The 16,017-nt window shown below is 36.3% G+C and overlaps 1 protein-coding gene across 1 annotated transcript in view; it reads left to right on the forward strand.

Moving 5' to 3' along the window:
* LOC139690038 (monocarboxylate transporter 14-like) overlaps positions 1–15,775 on the forward strand; it is a 16,260-nt gene extending 485 nt beyond the window's left edge. Inside the window, 9 exon segments of the mRNA XM_071587222.1 lie at positions 6–436; positions 438–747; positions 3,351–3,615; positions 3,782–3,897; positions 3,989–4,064; positions 6,923–7,040; positions 12,422–12,643; positions 13,746–14,031; positions 14,923–15,775. Of these exon segments, the coding sequence (XP_071443323.1) occupies positions 6–436; positions 438–747; positions 3,351–3,615; positions 3,782–3,897; positions 3,989–4,064; positions 6,923–7,040; positions 12,422–12,643; positions 13,746–14,031; positions 14,923–15,128 (2,030 nt within the window). The 3' untranslated portion in view covers positions 15,129–15,775.
* The last annotated feature ends 242 nt before the right edge of the window (positions 15,776–16,017 follow it).

Below are 16,017 nucleotides of genomic sequence, written 5' to 3' on the forward strand. Positions count from 1 at the left end.
TAAAGCTCACAAAGGGGACAACGCAGCCGGCGCCTCCAAGGGTCCTCCGCGGGCCCCGGACGGTGGCTGGGGTTGGATGATCGTGGTGGCCTCGATGGGCATCAGCCTGGTCGCCGATGGGATCAGCTTCTCCTTCGGGATTATCTACATCGAGTTCCTCCGCCACTTCCAGGAGAGCAAGAGCAAGACGTCGGTGATCGGTTCGCTCTTCATGGCCGTCCCCCTGATGGCTGGGCCGCTCGCCTCCGCCCTCGTCGACCGCTTCGGGTGTCGCTCCATGACCATCCTGGGAGGCGTCGTGTCCGCCGCAGGCTTCGTCGTCTCCTCCCAGGTGGATTCCATTGAGGTCATGTGCTTCACCTTCGGCATCCTCGCCGGCCTCGGCCTGGCGCTGTGCTACGTTACGGCGGTCGTGAGCGTCGCCTTCTGGTTCGACCAGAAAAAGGTCTCTCGCCAACGGCCTGGGGGTCTGCGGGACAGGTGTGGGGACGTTCCTGTTCGCGCCCCTCACGCAGACTTTGATCGAGACGTACGGCTGGAGGGGGACCACCCTCATCCTTGCGGGCGCCTTCCTTCAGATGTGCATCTGCGGGGCGGTCATGAGAGAGCCTGCCTCTAGTGAAGCCGTCGAGGACACGGCCGCAGTGCTCCGGGAAATCGAGGAGGGAGCGACCCGGGTAGGGATTGCAAGGATACGTCATTGCGGCTTATTGATATTGAAACAAACTATTTCAGGATTTTCTCTATGGATATGAAAATAGATACTATCTCGAAGGGCTTTTTTGAAAAATATTTGTCCATGCAATCATTCATATCGATTTTTTAAACACGAGGGCTATCCAAAAAGTAACTTCCGTTATGCCATAAAAAAATACCTGGAATAGACAGAAAATTTATTATTTTCATCTATACTATTTTCTACATATTCGCCAAGCAGATTTAAATATATGTCAGACTAGTTTTCAATTCCTTCAGCATAAAATTCTGCCGCCTGAGTTCGCAGCCAACCGATGACGGCATCTTTAAGTTCCTCGGTCGAGACGAGCACAACATGTAGTAGCCTAACTTTTCAGTCGTGTTTTCATGCAATAGAGTCGTATAAATCTGTGGAAAACGTTCTAAAGATTTCAGATATCGTCAAACTTCCGTTTTCACGAACTGTTTGTCAATTTTCAGGTGCAGTTCATTGTTCGCCACAGACGGGCGGCCACTTCTGTCATCATCATGGACATTTTTGTGTTCACTCTTTTACGAACGACAACACTGACGGACAACTCTTGTCACTCATCACATTTAGTCCGTACTGTGCATTACGGTTCCCCATGAATGTCAGCAGGCTTTGAAGTTTTTTTCAGTTAAAATGTATCACTGAATTTACTTCATTTTTGGTGGGATTTTCAATTGTATAGTTCATTTTGACTCGCTATTGTAAACAAACGACAGGCACCTCCAACCGATGCAACTCGAGGCGTACTGGCCTATTTTGTGCGCCAATACAGCGGCTATTCGGCTCCTCCCCTAATTCTCACGCTACACGGAAACGGAGAAGAACTAAGCTCAAGAGAAACGCCAGCAGTGTCGTTTCATCTGTTTAATCAACGTTCATGTCAAGAAACCAACTTTCATAATTTAAGATTCGTGGTATTGGATTTCGCTTTGCGTAATTTCTGCTTGTCGAGAAAAAAATTAAGATTTACAATTCTACTGGTAAGAGCTTTATTTGCACTCTCTATTTTCAATTTGTTATGTCACCTCGTGAATAAAAAAAGTTATGTGGTTCAAGAGAAGGAAAGGGGGTAGGAGAGAGGATTTTTGGGAGAAATCTGAAGGAGGCAAGACAGGAGGATGCAGAGAATTCTGGTAGTTAATGGAATGTCGAAGATTGTATAGAACGTTGAGCAGGTGAGGAATGGGGAAGACATAGGAAAAGGATAGGTCTGTTTGGCGGATTGAAGGGTTTTAGAATATTTGGAGGGTTAAATGTAGTGGGGGTTGCCAGGTTGTCTTGTGAAACGAAGCTTAAAAATTATGGCGTTGTTCAGTCGGTGTCCATCCTTAAACGGTAGACTAGCAAACAATAATAATTTCATCTTCAGCCCACCTAAAGATGATGTAACACGAGCGTGAAAATAAAGTACCAGTGGTAGTATAAAATTAGGAAGTTTATTTCATTTTCTTCAACATTTCAGATTGTACATGCGTACGAAAAACCGTAGTGTTCATGTATCGATATACAAGTATGTAAAGTTTAACTGATCTTTGCATACTACCACGCTTCTAACCGCGATCATTAGCTTGAATAGATAGCAGTTTCACCAGCAATCCTGCTATCGTCTTCAGATCGTTCGCTCCATGACAAAGTCATCTTCTTTAGCGATAGCTCACTAATGCTTACACACCAAGTTATATATTATCACATTGGGCAGCTAAGTTATATGTAGGGATACATTCTGTTATTCAGTGATACTAGAGGTTAATTATGTTTATGAACAGGTCTAAAACAACATACTCGTAGGAATTAATATTTTCGTGATCTAAAAATTCCTTCTGGATTCAATCAATTACTATATGTTTGCTAGCAATACTACCAATGAATTTTATGCGAATAATACGATTTAAATATTCCTCTGCTGTTAAGTTATTCAATATTGGCACTACTAAAGTGATACAATGGCGTCCGCAGCTCACCAAATTAATTCAGTATAGAGTGCCTTGAAACAGTCGTTCCCGCTGACCGAATATTCGCTCCACTATCGAATCCATTGCCCCGCTTATAAGCCCCCGAATTGCAAGTTCGGGTCATCGGTTAGACTGTGGCAACAATCCATAGACTGAACGACGCAGAAATTCCTAAATATTTCTTTTGAGGACGATAGCAGGACTGCCACGGGAAATGCTGTCTATACATGTAGACAGTAAACGGTAGGGACCAGGAAGTTAGCAAAGATGGAACTTATGAACGCCGCCGTAACCTACCCTCATATATTACCACTGATATATTATTCTATCCGTTATGTACCTTGTGATGTTTCACGGTAGTTAACACAAATACCACCATATTTTCATCCCAAAAGTTGGTTAATAGGTGATGGTAGAGCTCATCTAATACCCAATGGAGTGGTAAATCCACAGGTCAGGGCATGCGGGGTCAAAATGCCTTTCCGTTTGCCGCCTGTGGTTTTCCAGGAAGATCTAATATCTCGAAAATCACAGTTTGGGTGATGCACAGGGTACCCAGAGCCGCCACCCGGAATCGAACCTGGGCCCTCTGGTCAGTATCAAGTGCTCTACCACTTTATTTTCACGCCCCATAAATTAATACCGATGCATAATATATTCGTTGCCCTTAGCAGTGGAAGATGGAGGGGTACGACGCCGCCTCCTTCCGGGGATAGCGGAGACCACGTCGATCGCCCTGGAGGAGAAGAGCACTGGGGTAGCGGGCGACTCTGAGGCGGGCAAGGCGTCCAAGGAGGCCGCGACCCGGTCGCTCGGGGACCTCGACCTCTGCGCGGTGGCGTGCGACGGGCCATTGCAACCCGCCCGCAGATCAAAACATTCCCTTCGCCTCCTCATCCATTCGCACCATCGACCTTCCCGAGGGCGACGATCCACGTGCGCCCTCTGTCTCTGAGGAGATTCGAATGGAGCGAGGCGAGGAGACCCTCCGGGGGGCTGAGGGCGTCGAAGTCACCGGTTCGGCCTTCCGTTCGCCGAGGAACCCGACTGAGACGACGCCGGAACTTCAAATCCATTGGCTGTGAAACGGTTGCCTTCCGAGTCACCGATGGGGGCGAGTGGTGATCAAACGACGAGCGGTAACCCCAGAAACACGCCCCAACCAACTCCGCATCAAACCTCTCCTGTGGCTCACCTACAAGGTTTACGTTTCCGCAGGTGAGCTCTTTATGTTCTTTTATTACATCCGTGTAAATAAATTATTTTCCCGCCGGCTTACAAGTTATAAGTTTCATGCACTCGCTTACAGATACAAAATCGGAATCATGGGTGATGAGCAGGTTATTGAATGTGGTGCAAAATGTTAACCATGAAGTCATAACCATGTGAGTAGTGGATAAGGGATATTATTTTTATATGTTTACATGTATTGAGACACTGTTGAAATAGATTCAAATCTAGCTAGATGTACTAGATGACAACTTATAGAAATTTTCACATTAATACACCATCCTTGAAGCAAACAGACAGTGTGTGTGTGGACCAGTGAACATGTTTGCCAAGTGTATCTGATCTAAAAATTTTGCAACAATATTTCAGTTTTCCATGTTCACTACAAAAATAAAATTACAAGCAATAGATAAAAACATTGATACACTTGAGGTTGAACAAGTTCAATGGTGCCAAATATATTACCGATAAATACATCAAAATGTGTTTAAAGAGTTGCTGTGGAACTAAGGTATGCTTGCGTACAACTTATTGAGTGATGTGGGTAATTTAGAAAAGCTCAACTGAACTAGGCATCTCATTTGCTTGCATTTTAACATCCAATCCAATTGAGGGATAGTGAAATAAAATTTAAATCACACCTTATCTGAGAATAGAATATATGTAAGCTAAAAAATTAAACACTATTATAATTTATCACAACTATAGCAAAACAATTTACTATTAGCAGCAACTACTATAACTATTATGACCCCAATCTGGCATCCTAGAAGTAAATAACCCAATGACCATCATTGCTTTCCTATTATTAGCTGAATCTAAGGCAAAAAGTTTTGCTATTAGAAATTTAGAGCAAGAAACAAAAAATTGCACTCGAGGGATAATCTAACTATGCATTACCACACTGAATTCAAAACTATGTCTCTCGGGGAAATAATTTGTGGTGTGACAACCAAATTTTCAGGGTATAATAACTAATTTTCTGCTGCAGAGGACTTGAATAGATGTATGAACATAAATTATTTTCTTTCCCATTCCAATGACAGAATATCAGTCTCATAATTAGTTCTATATTGTGATGTAAGTAGTCGGGCATTTTCATGAAACTGTGGAAATAAATTTAACTGGAGATGAAGCTGTCATGCCTTAGGCTAATCTAGGTGCCAGTCAATTGGGGATACTAGAACTGAATTATAGCAATCATCATGATATTTTGAAATATGGTGAAATGCTTTCGATTCTTCCCATTCAAATATAAAATGTACAAATAGGTACCTACTAAAATATCTTTTAATCATAATATGTAAAATGTGTGTCAGTTCTAATATGAAAGGGTTAATGATCTGGAAAAATATTGAGCATAATGGCTAAGTTGTTATTTTTTCAAATATTTATTTTTCTGATTGATTTCAAATTGGGTTTTCCCTTCTTACCCGATTTCAAATATACATGTATAACCCATTGATAGTGTGATTGAAATAATCATGATAGAGATGATATTCTGAGGATCTATATTATCACCCAAGGAAACATTGAAAAGCATTAGCTTTCTTGTTTCTACCAAACTTACTATTTGGTCATATAAGAGCACAATCAGATATGGATCTCGAATGTTGAATACCCAGAAAATGGGGTGTAAAGAAACCTAAAAAAAATTGTTGAAAGACAATTTTCTGGTTAATTTCCTCTGGAGATGTACGTTCACACAAAACTGATCTATGGGTCTTATGAAGTTAATTGAAAAGGTATGGCAAATGGATGAATATACTTGTGGAATAGTACATAAAGGTATGATTAATGAATCATCATACATATTTGCCCTGGGACACTTGTTTCTGAAATTTGTTGTCTCAGGCGTAACTTTGTGGAATTTGCATAACATATTGAAATGTAATGAAATAATTGACTTTGTAATTCCACACACTTTTGTGTGGAATTACAAAGTGTGTGGAATTACAAAGTCAATTATTTCATTACATTTCAACACTTGTTTCTGGTCCATGTTGAGGTGTAAAGAAACTAGCACCTGTATCTTCTCAAAGTTAAATTAATTCCTTTATTGATCTTATAGTTATATCTGATGATCAAATACAAGAAAATATAGATGAGATAGTAGAAAGATAATTCAAAAACAAAATTCAATCTCAAGCATGCAATAATTAATTCCAATGGACCATAAAATAGGTTTACTCTAGGGTACAGAGCTGTTTTTCCTTTGTTGCTTAGGTATTTGCTTAAAGATATAAGTGAACTATAATTAGAAATGTTTTAATTTTCAAGCTGTTTTAAGTAAAATGAAAAAGTAAATTGAGCAAGTGACATTAAATAATTCATATGCCACCATTGGTCTTTTCCCTGGTTCACTTATCACCTCAATACCCATGAAAGTCAGTAATCACTCCATATTTTATCCCCAAAATACTGAAAATATCAATATAATAGTGTCAACTTCTGTCCCAATTTTTACTCAAAAATTATTCTGAAATGCTAAAGATAATTTATTTCTTAAATACTAACTATACCAGAGTCAACTCCTGCATGGAATATGTAATCCTATATAGCGTGTACTTTTACCATCATGCCTCTTCTACAAAGAATGCCTATTATGCAATATAATTCATAAGCTATGAAGGGGTTTGGTATTAGTATGGGGTATATCCTAAAGATCAAATATAAGATTTAATAATATATTAAATGCATGCCCCCTTATAAAATATTTTATTTATGCATCTGAAGATGTACATCAATATATACTTGATTTACCTCTGAAATTTTCACAAGGTGCTTCCACCACCTTCAATAGAAAGTCTAATCCCAATCGCAAGGAAACTCTTAGCACTATTTCTTGTTAAAATCAATAACATCCCGTTAAAATTATTATCATTCAATTTCATCTTAAATTTAATGGATAAGTAACTTCATATTTATTATATAGATAGATATTAACATATTAATGTTGTCTTCAATCACTTGTTCAAACAGCTCTTAATTATTTTATTTTTTACTTTTTCAGAAACTCTATTTCATGCAGAGGTACACTTCCTTTAAACAATAGGCATGATCCTCGAGTATCTTCATGTCCAGATATTTACAGAGTAGTATCATCCCACAGTACAAAAGAAAAGAAAGAGGTTAGTATTCTAAATTCAAGTGAGTTTAAGGTAAGACTAAATGGTAATGTCAACTTCAGGATTTCAGTCATGGGTGATGTAATACTTGAAAAGATTTTTAAAAATTGAATAACTTATTTTAATTAATGTTGAGTTTTCTGGTCATTGACCATTATTAATCTATGATAATAACCATTTATAGATAAACATAATTCCATCTGAGATACTTGAGGCTAAAAATCTCCATGTGTCTGTCCCTCATCCTGTGGTTGCACTCAGCTGTTTTGATACCCATATGTTTATGGTATTTCTCATTTTACTCTGTAATATCACAAATGGATGTAATTGGCATCAAGAGCCATTTCTTAATGTTTTCACAGTACCTAAAATAATTTGTTGCCAGTGCAAAACATGGTCATTATTGTAACAAAATATTCTCATACTTCCTACAATGTACTTTACTTTTCATATTTTATTAAAGTGAATTTCCCACTGATGATTATTTTTATTTAGAAGACTTCATAAATGTAACCAATTTGTAGTGAAATCTGAATTAAGTAGCATTAATATTGTTCTGATAAAATGGACCTTTAAGATCATTCATTCTATGAATAGATGTGTGTACTATAATTAACTGTGAAAAATATTAAAACTATGGGTGAGCATTTAAAAATAAATGTGAACATTAGAGAATTAGCATTACCTTTTCACAGCTATTATAGAGACCTGAGAGTGCCAAATGAGTAAAGTTCAACATCATGTAGTATTTAATTCAAGATATACAATAAAATTACTTTTACTTTTAATAATCATCTGTCCAACTTTAAAAATCTAGCAAGGAGTTTAATTTTGTTTTTCATTATTTCTGAATGTATATTAGTCTTTTAAAAAATGTCTCTGGCTTGGGGGAAAAAGTTTTTCTAGTCTTACTCTTTGATTACAAGCAACATTTAGCTGAGAAAACTTACACAGTTCAATAATTGAAAGAATTTGTTCAACAGTAAGAACTAAAACCTAAAACCAAATTATGGAATCTATGCATCATTTGGCTCTCCTTTGTCATCATTATGTCAGTAACTGATTTATTAATATTTTACTTAAACTCTTAAGTTTTAATATCTATTCCATATTATGAAATACTACCTTGATCAAAAAGTTCCCGGAATAACCACCGTGTGGCGCTCCCATCGTTCCAATTTGAGTTCTGTTTTTTTTGTTAAATTGGTACATCTGTTGTTGATATTCCCTTTAAATCTTAGTGTCATAACTTGACATTTGCAAAAGTTACGTAGCCAAGAGTACATCTATCTCTGTGTGTGTTGGCGATTTTTTACAATTGCAGAAATGGATTTAAATTTGCAACAACGAACTTGTATTAAATTTTGCGTAAAAAACGGATTTAGTGGCGCACGGACGTTGGAAATGTTGGAAAAGTGTTTCGGCAACGATTCTCTAAAAAAAACGGTCGTTTACCAGTGGCACGAGCGGTTCAGAAGTGGTCGTGAGTCAATCGAAGATGATGAACGCAGTGGCAGACCATCGACATCGAAAGTCGGTGAAAAAATTGATAAAGTAAAAGAAATGTTGGTCAATAACCGCAAATTAACCATCAGAGAAATAGCGGAGGACTTGAACATTGCCTATGGATCCGCCCAAGACATTGTGGTTAATGATTTGGGTTTCCGTCGTGTAGCAGCAAAGTTGGTGCCAAAAGACCTCAAATTTTAAATTTGCAACAACGAACTTGTATTAAATTTTGCGTAAAAAACGGATTTAGTGGCGCACGGACGTTGGAAATGTTGGAAAAGTATTTCGGCAACGATTCTCTAAAAAAAACGGTCGTTTACCAGTGGCACGAGCGGTTCAGAAGTGGTCGTGAGTCAATCGAAGATGATGAACGCAGTGGCAGACCATCGACATCGAAAGTCGGTGAAAAAATTGATAAAGTAAAAGAAATGTTGGTCAATAACCGCAAATTAACCATCAGAGAAATAGCGGAGGACTTGAACATTGCCTATGGATCCGCCCAAGACATTGTGGTTAATGATTTGGGTTTCCGTCGTGTAGCAGCAAAGTTGGTGCCAAAAGACCTCAATTTCATGCAAAAAAGAGACCGTGTTGACGTCGCAAAAGACATGATTTGCGAGGCTGAATCCGATCCCACATTCATCAAAAGGATCATTACTGGAGACGAGACGTGGGTTTATGAGTACGACACGCAATCCAGACATCAGGCAAGTGAATGGCGTTCACCAAATGAGCCGAGACCAAAAAAACCACGTCGTTTTCAGTCAAAAAAGAAGGCAATGCTGACGGTTTTCATGGATTACAACGGTGTAGTGCATCATGAATTTTTGCCAGAAGGCCAGACAGTAAACAAAGAGTATTATTTGGGCGTTATGAGACGTTTGCGTGAAGCAATTCGCCGAAAGAGACCAGAAATGTGGGCAGAAAACTCGTGGATTTTGCACCATGATAACGCACCGTCGCACAGTGCTATCATTATTCGTAATTTTTTGACGAAAAATGCAACAAATACCATCCAACAGCCACCGAATTCACCTGATTTGGCTCCCTGTGACTTCTTTCTGTTCAATCGAGTTAAAAAACCATTACGGGGAACGCGTTTTAGCAGCCGAGAGGAAGTAATGGAAAAATCGCAGGAAGCACTGATGGACATACCGAAAACCGAATATAAAAAATGTTTCGAGGATTGGATCAAGCGCTGGCATAAGTGTGTTGCAGTCGATGGGGATTACTTTGAAGGGGACAATATAGATTTAGATGAATAAACTTGTATTTTTAATTTTCTGAATAAATTCCGGGAAATTTTTGATCAAGGTAGTATATTATTCAATTGCAATAATTTATTTAATGTATAAATGATCATTAAATAAATAATTGTAATTTAATAAATTATGAAATTCCTGCAAAGAATATTTGATGACAGCAGCAGTACAGAAAATGTAGAAATTTACCAAATTAGTCAGAATAAGAACTTGGAATGTTGGGACAATATTAGGGGAGGAAAATTAGAGAATATAAACATTTAGATGGCAAGAGAAAATATAGATGTTTTAGGGCTATGTAAAGTTAGATGGAAGAATAGTGGGAATTTGTAGAGTGATAGTTATAGAGTAATAAGCAGGGGAGGGGATGGGTTAATGATCACCAACACTTGGTTTAGGCGCCACAAAAGGCATAAGTATACATGGAAAATGCCAGGTGACTCAGAAAGGTATCAGACTGGTTAGGCACAGGTTTAGGACCAGTGTGATCAATTTACAGTTTTCTGAGAGCAGATGCTGACTCTGATTACAATTTAGTAATTATCAAGAAAAAATAGATAAACATATCTCAAAAAAGGGATATCGAAAGCCATCAAAGGATCTATAAGAACTGTTAATAGGAAAAAGACAAGGGAACCATGGATCACAGATTTGATCCATGGTTCCCCTGTACAAGTACAAAGAGTTAAATAATATTTTGAGATGGGTAACGAATAAAGCAAAATTAGCATGGTGGAAGATGCAGTGCAAGGATATGGAGAGTTTGCAGAGGGAGGGTGAGATTGGTGAGCTATAGAAGAAAGTTAAAACACTGTCAGGAAGCAAGAAGGAAAAATCTGTGTTGATAATCAGAAATAAGTCACAAAAAATATTAGATGGAACATAAAAGATCCAAGAGAGATGGAAGGAACATATAGAAGAACTGTATGATAAAGAGAATATGCCATAGGTGAGAATAACTTAGGCTCAGGCATACTTGACAAAGATATAAAAAGGACATTAAGGGAGATGAAGTCAAATAAGGCCATAGGGTTGACAAAATTCTTGCGGAGATACTTTAAGGTTTGGAATGATGGGAGGAAGAGTTTCCACTAACTAACTCATTGTATTTATGATGGTAGAATTTGGCCATTAGACCTCATCAGATTAGTGTAGTGCCAATTCCAAGAAAGGCTAAGTCTATATCATGTGAGGATTAGAAAACAATAGATTTGATTTCGCACACAGCTTAAGTGGTTCTCAGGGTCGTCATCAAGAGGATCGAGAGCAGGGCAAATGATTACTTAGGGGATCATCAGTTCAGGATCAGCCAGTTAGAATGGGAGAGGCATATGCGATGCCATTGCAGTAATGATGATACTAAGAGAGAGGAATATAGAATACAATCAGGATGTACGTGCCTGTTTTGTTGATTTCAAAAAAATGTTTAATAGAGTTAATTGGGAAAAACTAATTTATGTATTGTAGATAAAAGGACTGGAAATGAAAGGGAAATGTGATATGATCTCTGCTATATAGTATGTAGTTATATTGGACTCTTGTTCAGTATCTTGGTGTGTTCACTGGTTTTTCAATCTTTTTGGTATGATTTTATGAATCTTATAGCCTATTATATTAAGATCCAATCAGAATTATAAAGTAAAATGGAGTGAATTATATGAATTCCATATTCCTATATATAAGCCATTTTTTTTTACTGTCAAAGATTGTTTTGTTTTACTTCATTTTCTTCAGTTGAAAGTAATGTAGTTGACTAGTTTTAAACATTTGGACACCTTTTATGTTACCAAAGCTTAATTTGTTTTTAAGCTGATTTGGGTGAGTTTTGCCATTGCACATGTGTTGTTTGCTATCACATATGAGGCACATACTTCATCTTTCCAAATTATTATTCATTATTTTTGGCAGAGAGTGGAAGCCCTGATTTTGGCCAACCAAATAAAATGCAATTGTGCCCACATTTTGGCTGGGTAAAAAAAGCTAAAAAGTGGTTTCAAAATATTGACATGTGTACTCAAAACATGCTTAAAACTAAATGGAATCCTGATCTAATCATCCAAGGCCTTTTTTTCCGCTAATTAGGTATGCATACACCCAATTCATGACAAACCCCCTGGCTCTCTGGTACCTATATTCTCCAACCACATTCAGGCAAAGATCACAGTTGATTGCCAACAAATGGCCATACTAATATGAATGATATGATATTTAAATACATATTCATATCAATCTTGTTAATGAATTACCTAATTAAACAGAAAATATTAATAAATAAATGAGTTTCCTCATAATATTTGTTGATAAATAATAAAAATATTTCATATTTATAGGAGATGTGTGCCATCAAATAAAGGTCTAGTTATAGGTATTGGTTATTTTATGTGTGGCCACTGAAATGGTGCATTTTTTAAAGCCTTAAAACGTAATCAAAGTTGCATGAGTATTTTAAAGTAATACATTTTTGCAAACACAAAGTAATGCATTTTAATCCAACATTATGTAAATATCACCAAGTAATTCTTAAGTGGGCATATAGTTACATAGTCAAATTAATTCTGTGCTAAAATCAATCAAATTACTTATTGAATATCCATTGTTTCTTTCTGCCAACAGAAATGGTACAACAACTTTCTTCATCTACTTATGGATGTTGTCGACTTTTCCATGTTTTTAGAGTGGCATTTTATGCTTCTAAGTTTTTCTACATTCCTGCTATACACCTTTTTCATAGTGCCATATTTTTACTTGGCAGAGCATGTCATTAGTTTAGGGTGCTCAGAGTCAGAGGCATCCATGCTAATAAGCATCATAGGAATTCTGAATACTGTCGGAATGGTAAGTAAGAATACCATATTGAAAATTTATATTTTTAACTATTAGCATATTCTCATTAAAGTAAAGGATTAATGATGACAATATGTGTTAAAACAGAAGCACATAGATACTTATCAAAATAAGTATTTTTTCTGTGGGCTGAGTAACTATTGCATTAATTCTGATTTGTTAGCAAGTTTGAATAAGGAAAACAATATCTGACAGTTTCTTTGAATTTCACATATATTTTGCCCATTCATAATAGTATTATCTCTCTTTCGACTAGAATCAAATCCATCAGTAATTTTTTGACCAAAAAATGCCAAAATAGATACATAATAGTAAATATAAAATACAAATAGATATCAAAGTGCAATGCTGCATAATTTAAGTGTATAGGTATGCTATGGAAGTTTTTGATTTTTATAGTCGATGAAAATGTAAATAATTAATTTTGTTACAAAGGAAAAAAACTTATCTCCAAAGAGGACTTGTTCTTATGCCATGGTTTCCATGACTTGTTTCTGTTATATTTGTACAATTCTAGTAATCTTGTTTGGCATCGAAATAATGCTTTAAAATTAAAATTAATCAATTCTATTGTTTGTTGGCTCTTGTATTGACTCTATTGGTTTCTTCTACATCATGCAACTCTTGTTGTAAAGTTACTCTGACTCTACAACTCCATCAAATGCTTAATGGTGGCAAAAATTCACCAAGTTCCTAAAAATTGGCCGGGCCATTAAAGCTCTCATTTGTGTATATGAATCTTATCCATCATGAACTAAATTGTGCAGAGATCATAACTTACCATACACAGATTTAAGTTAATTATTATTAGGTAACTAGTGTTCAATGTCTGTAATCTTGCTAAGCAACAGGTTTAACTTCCTGAAATACTGTAAATATTGTGCCTTCAATCAATAATTGACATGCATAAAATAGAAATTATTTAAGTGCATCATCACATTAAATTGGAAGTAAAAACTATTGGCAAAAAATCTAAAATGATGATACTGGAGAAATAGCGATCAATAGAATATTCATAATCATCACCCACATGCATATTAAACTTACTGTTTCAGAGAAATCTTGACTATCATTTAAACATGTCTTTTTTCAGATTGCATTAGGTTGGGCTGGCGATCAACCATGGATGAATGTTACAAAAACATATGCCTTATGCTTGTGCCTGTGTGGAATATTAACTGGAATAATGCCTCTTTTAACCGACTCTTATCCCATGCTGGCCATTGACTGTGCTTTATTTGGTTTAGTCTTTGCCTCAAATTTTTCATTTACACCTGTTATCATTGTTGAATTAATTTCATTGGATCGATTCACAATGGCATATGGACTTATACTGCTTACTCAAGGTCTAGGAAACCTCCTGGGCCCTCCATTGGCAGGTAAATACCTACATATATGTAAAACATTATTCAGAACATTCAATTCCAAATAGCTAAACCTTAAATCAGTGCATACTCAGGAAAATTTGGTTATTGCCTAAAACTGGGATACTGATTTGCATAAGGTTAAACCAATATCACTGTGATCATGCAGGCCATTTGCATTGAGCCATTTCCCTCCAGAAGTTCTGGCCTTGTTCTGTAGTTTATTATTTTACCCATAGAAGGTGTAAAATTTGATTTTACAACTTAAATCCTTTTTAGCTCCATACTTCATCCATAAATGACATAACTTTTTGGTGAGGAGAGGAGGCTAGTAACATGGCGGCATAATTTAGAAGCTGAAAAATAAAATATTGTCATTGTGCTGAATGAATACATCTATAATTCTAATAGCCCTCTAAAAATTGTATCATTTGATAGTATTTGTCATTGAGATTTTATTCAAAAATTGTCTTTTTACTCCAATTCATTAGAGAGCATTGTGTTGGAGATCATATTTAAAAGGTATACCAATTATATTGCTTGAGGATACAGAAGTGCTCAAAGGTTCAATGAGGGTGTAATTTAAGAAACAAAGAAGAACAAATATTAATTTTGAAATACGTTTGGACATCTAATGGCAAATAATCAAATATGCAGCTCAAAATATGTATTTGGTAAAAATTTCCTTTCAAACTGCACTGGCTGACCTTTGGGTGGATATCTTATAGATGTATAGTATTTGTGTGCGGTTCATGCACAACACACCCACTGTATGACTATGGCATGATCATCTTACTAGTAAATTAGGTAATCCACTTGTGGATACATTAAAGCCTTTTATTTACTTGATAACCTCTATGCTGAATCAATGTTAGAACATTACTAACCCTAATTGTCCCATTTCAGGTTGGCTCTATGACATCACAAACTCATGGAATATATCATTTTATCTTGCGGGATTCTTCATATTCATTTCTGGCCTGGCCATTTTGTTAATTAAATTTTCCAATAATTTTATCATTGGCCAGAGAAGGGTAAGAAAAAGAAATATCTGTAATCATAACCATGAAGAAGGAATTGCATACAAACAAAGCTTATTAGAAGCAGGTTAGGTAAAACATATATAGTAAGTGATTATATGCTCAGGAATCCTAATATAACAGTCATTTATGCGCTGTTACACTGTGACAGAACTCATTGATCTGTGAAAATTTTAAATATAAAAGAATCATTGAAGCCGAGGGATCTATGGTTACATTTGACTCATGTAATCCAATATGCCTCAGTAAAGCCAAATGCCTAAAATGAAAAAATAAAAACGATCATTTGTGATTCAAAACATAGATTTTAGTATTCAAATAAGCCTTGAACTCTATATTGTAGGGTTTATATCCCTATACAAGTGCTGTTACAGTTAGAAATTCCATGGACATGATTTTTAGGTTTACAATTAGACCATATGGAGGTAAATACAAGTACAGGCACCGCCTTAAATGCCAGTAACTTTGGTTATAATAAGCCGCAGTGGACTACCTAAATGGAATTAAGAACATCAATACAGTTATAACAGAGACGAAAAACTCTTGCAATTAACCACTTAATAAAAGTTTATTTTTGACTAGTTTTGATGTACTGCATAATTTTCAAGTGATTACTGTTCATGAGTGAAATTGTGAGTAAATGATTATTGTTGATGTCTTAATTGTTTTAAGTTTCTGATATGATTGTTTATTGTTGAAGTCTTCTTCAATAATAGCATGCATAAATTATACCAATTATCAAATAAAAGAAAATTATAAACAAACCAAGAATCAGAATTATTATTTCATAAAATGAAAGGCATGGAGCACAACCCATTTACAAAAAATCTGGAGTTCCATCAAGTTTGGGGATGTTCCCTCTCATCAGCTGCCCTACAGGTACATGCATGTACCTACTGAAAAATTGTGTGGCAAAAGAAGAAATACTTCCTTTTTTATCATTTAAAGAGTTTACAGGAGT

The sequence above is a fragment of the Hetaerina americana genome, unplaced genomic scaffold (genome assembly GCF_022747635.1).
Source record: "Hetaerina americana unplaced genomic scaffold, ioHetAmer1.1.p SCAF_3, whole genome shotgun sequence".
Classification (NCBI taxonomy): Eukaryota; Metazoa; Arthropoda; class Insecta; order Odonata; family Calopterygidae; genus Hetaerina; species Hetaerina americana.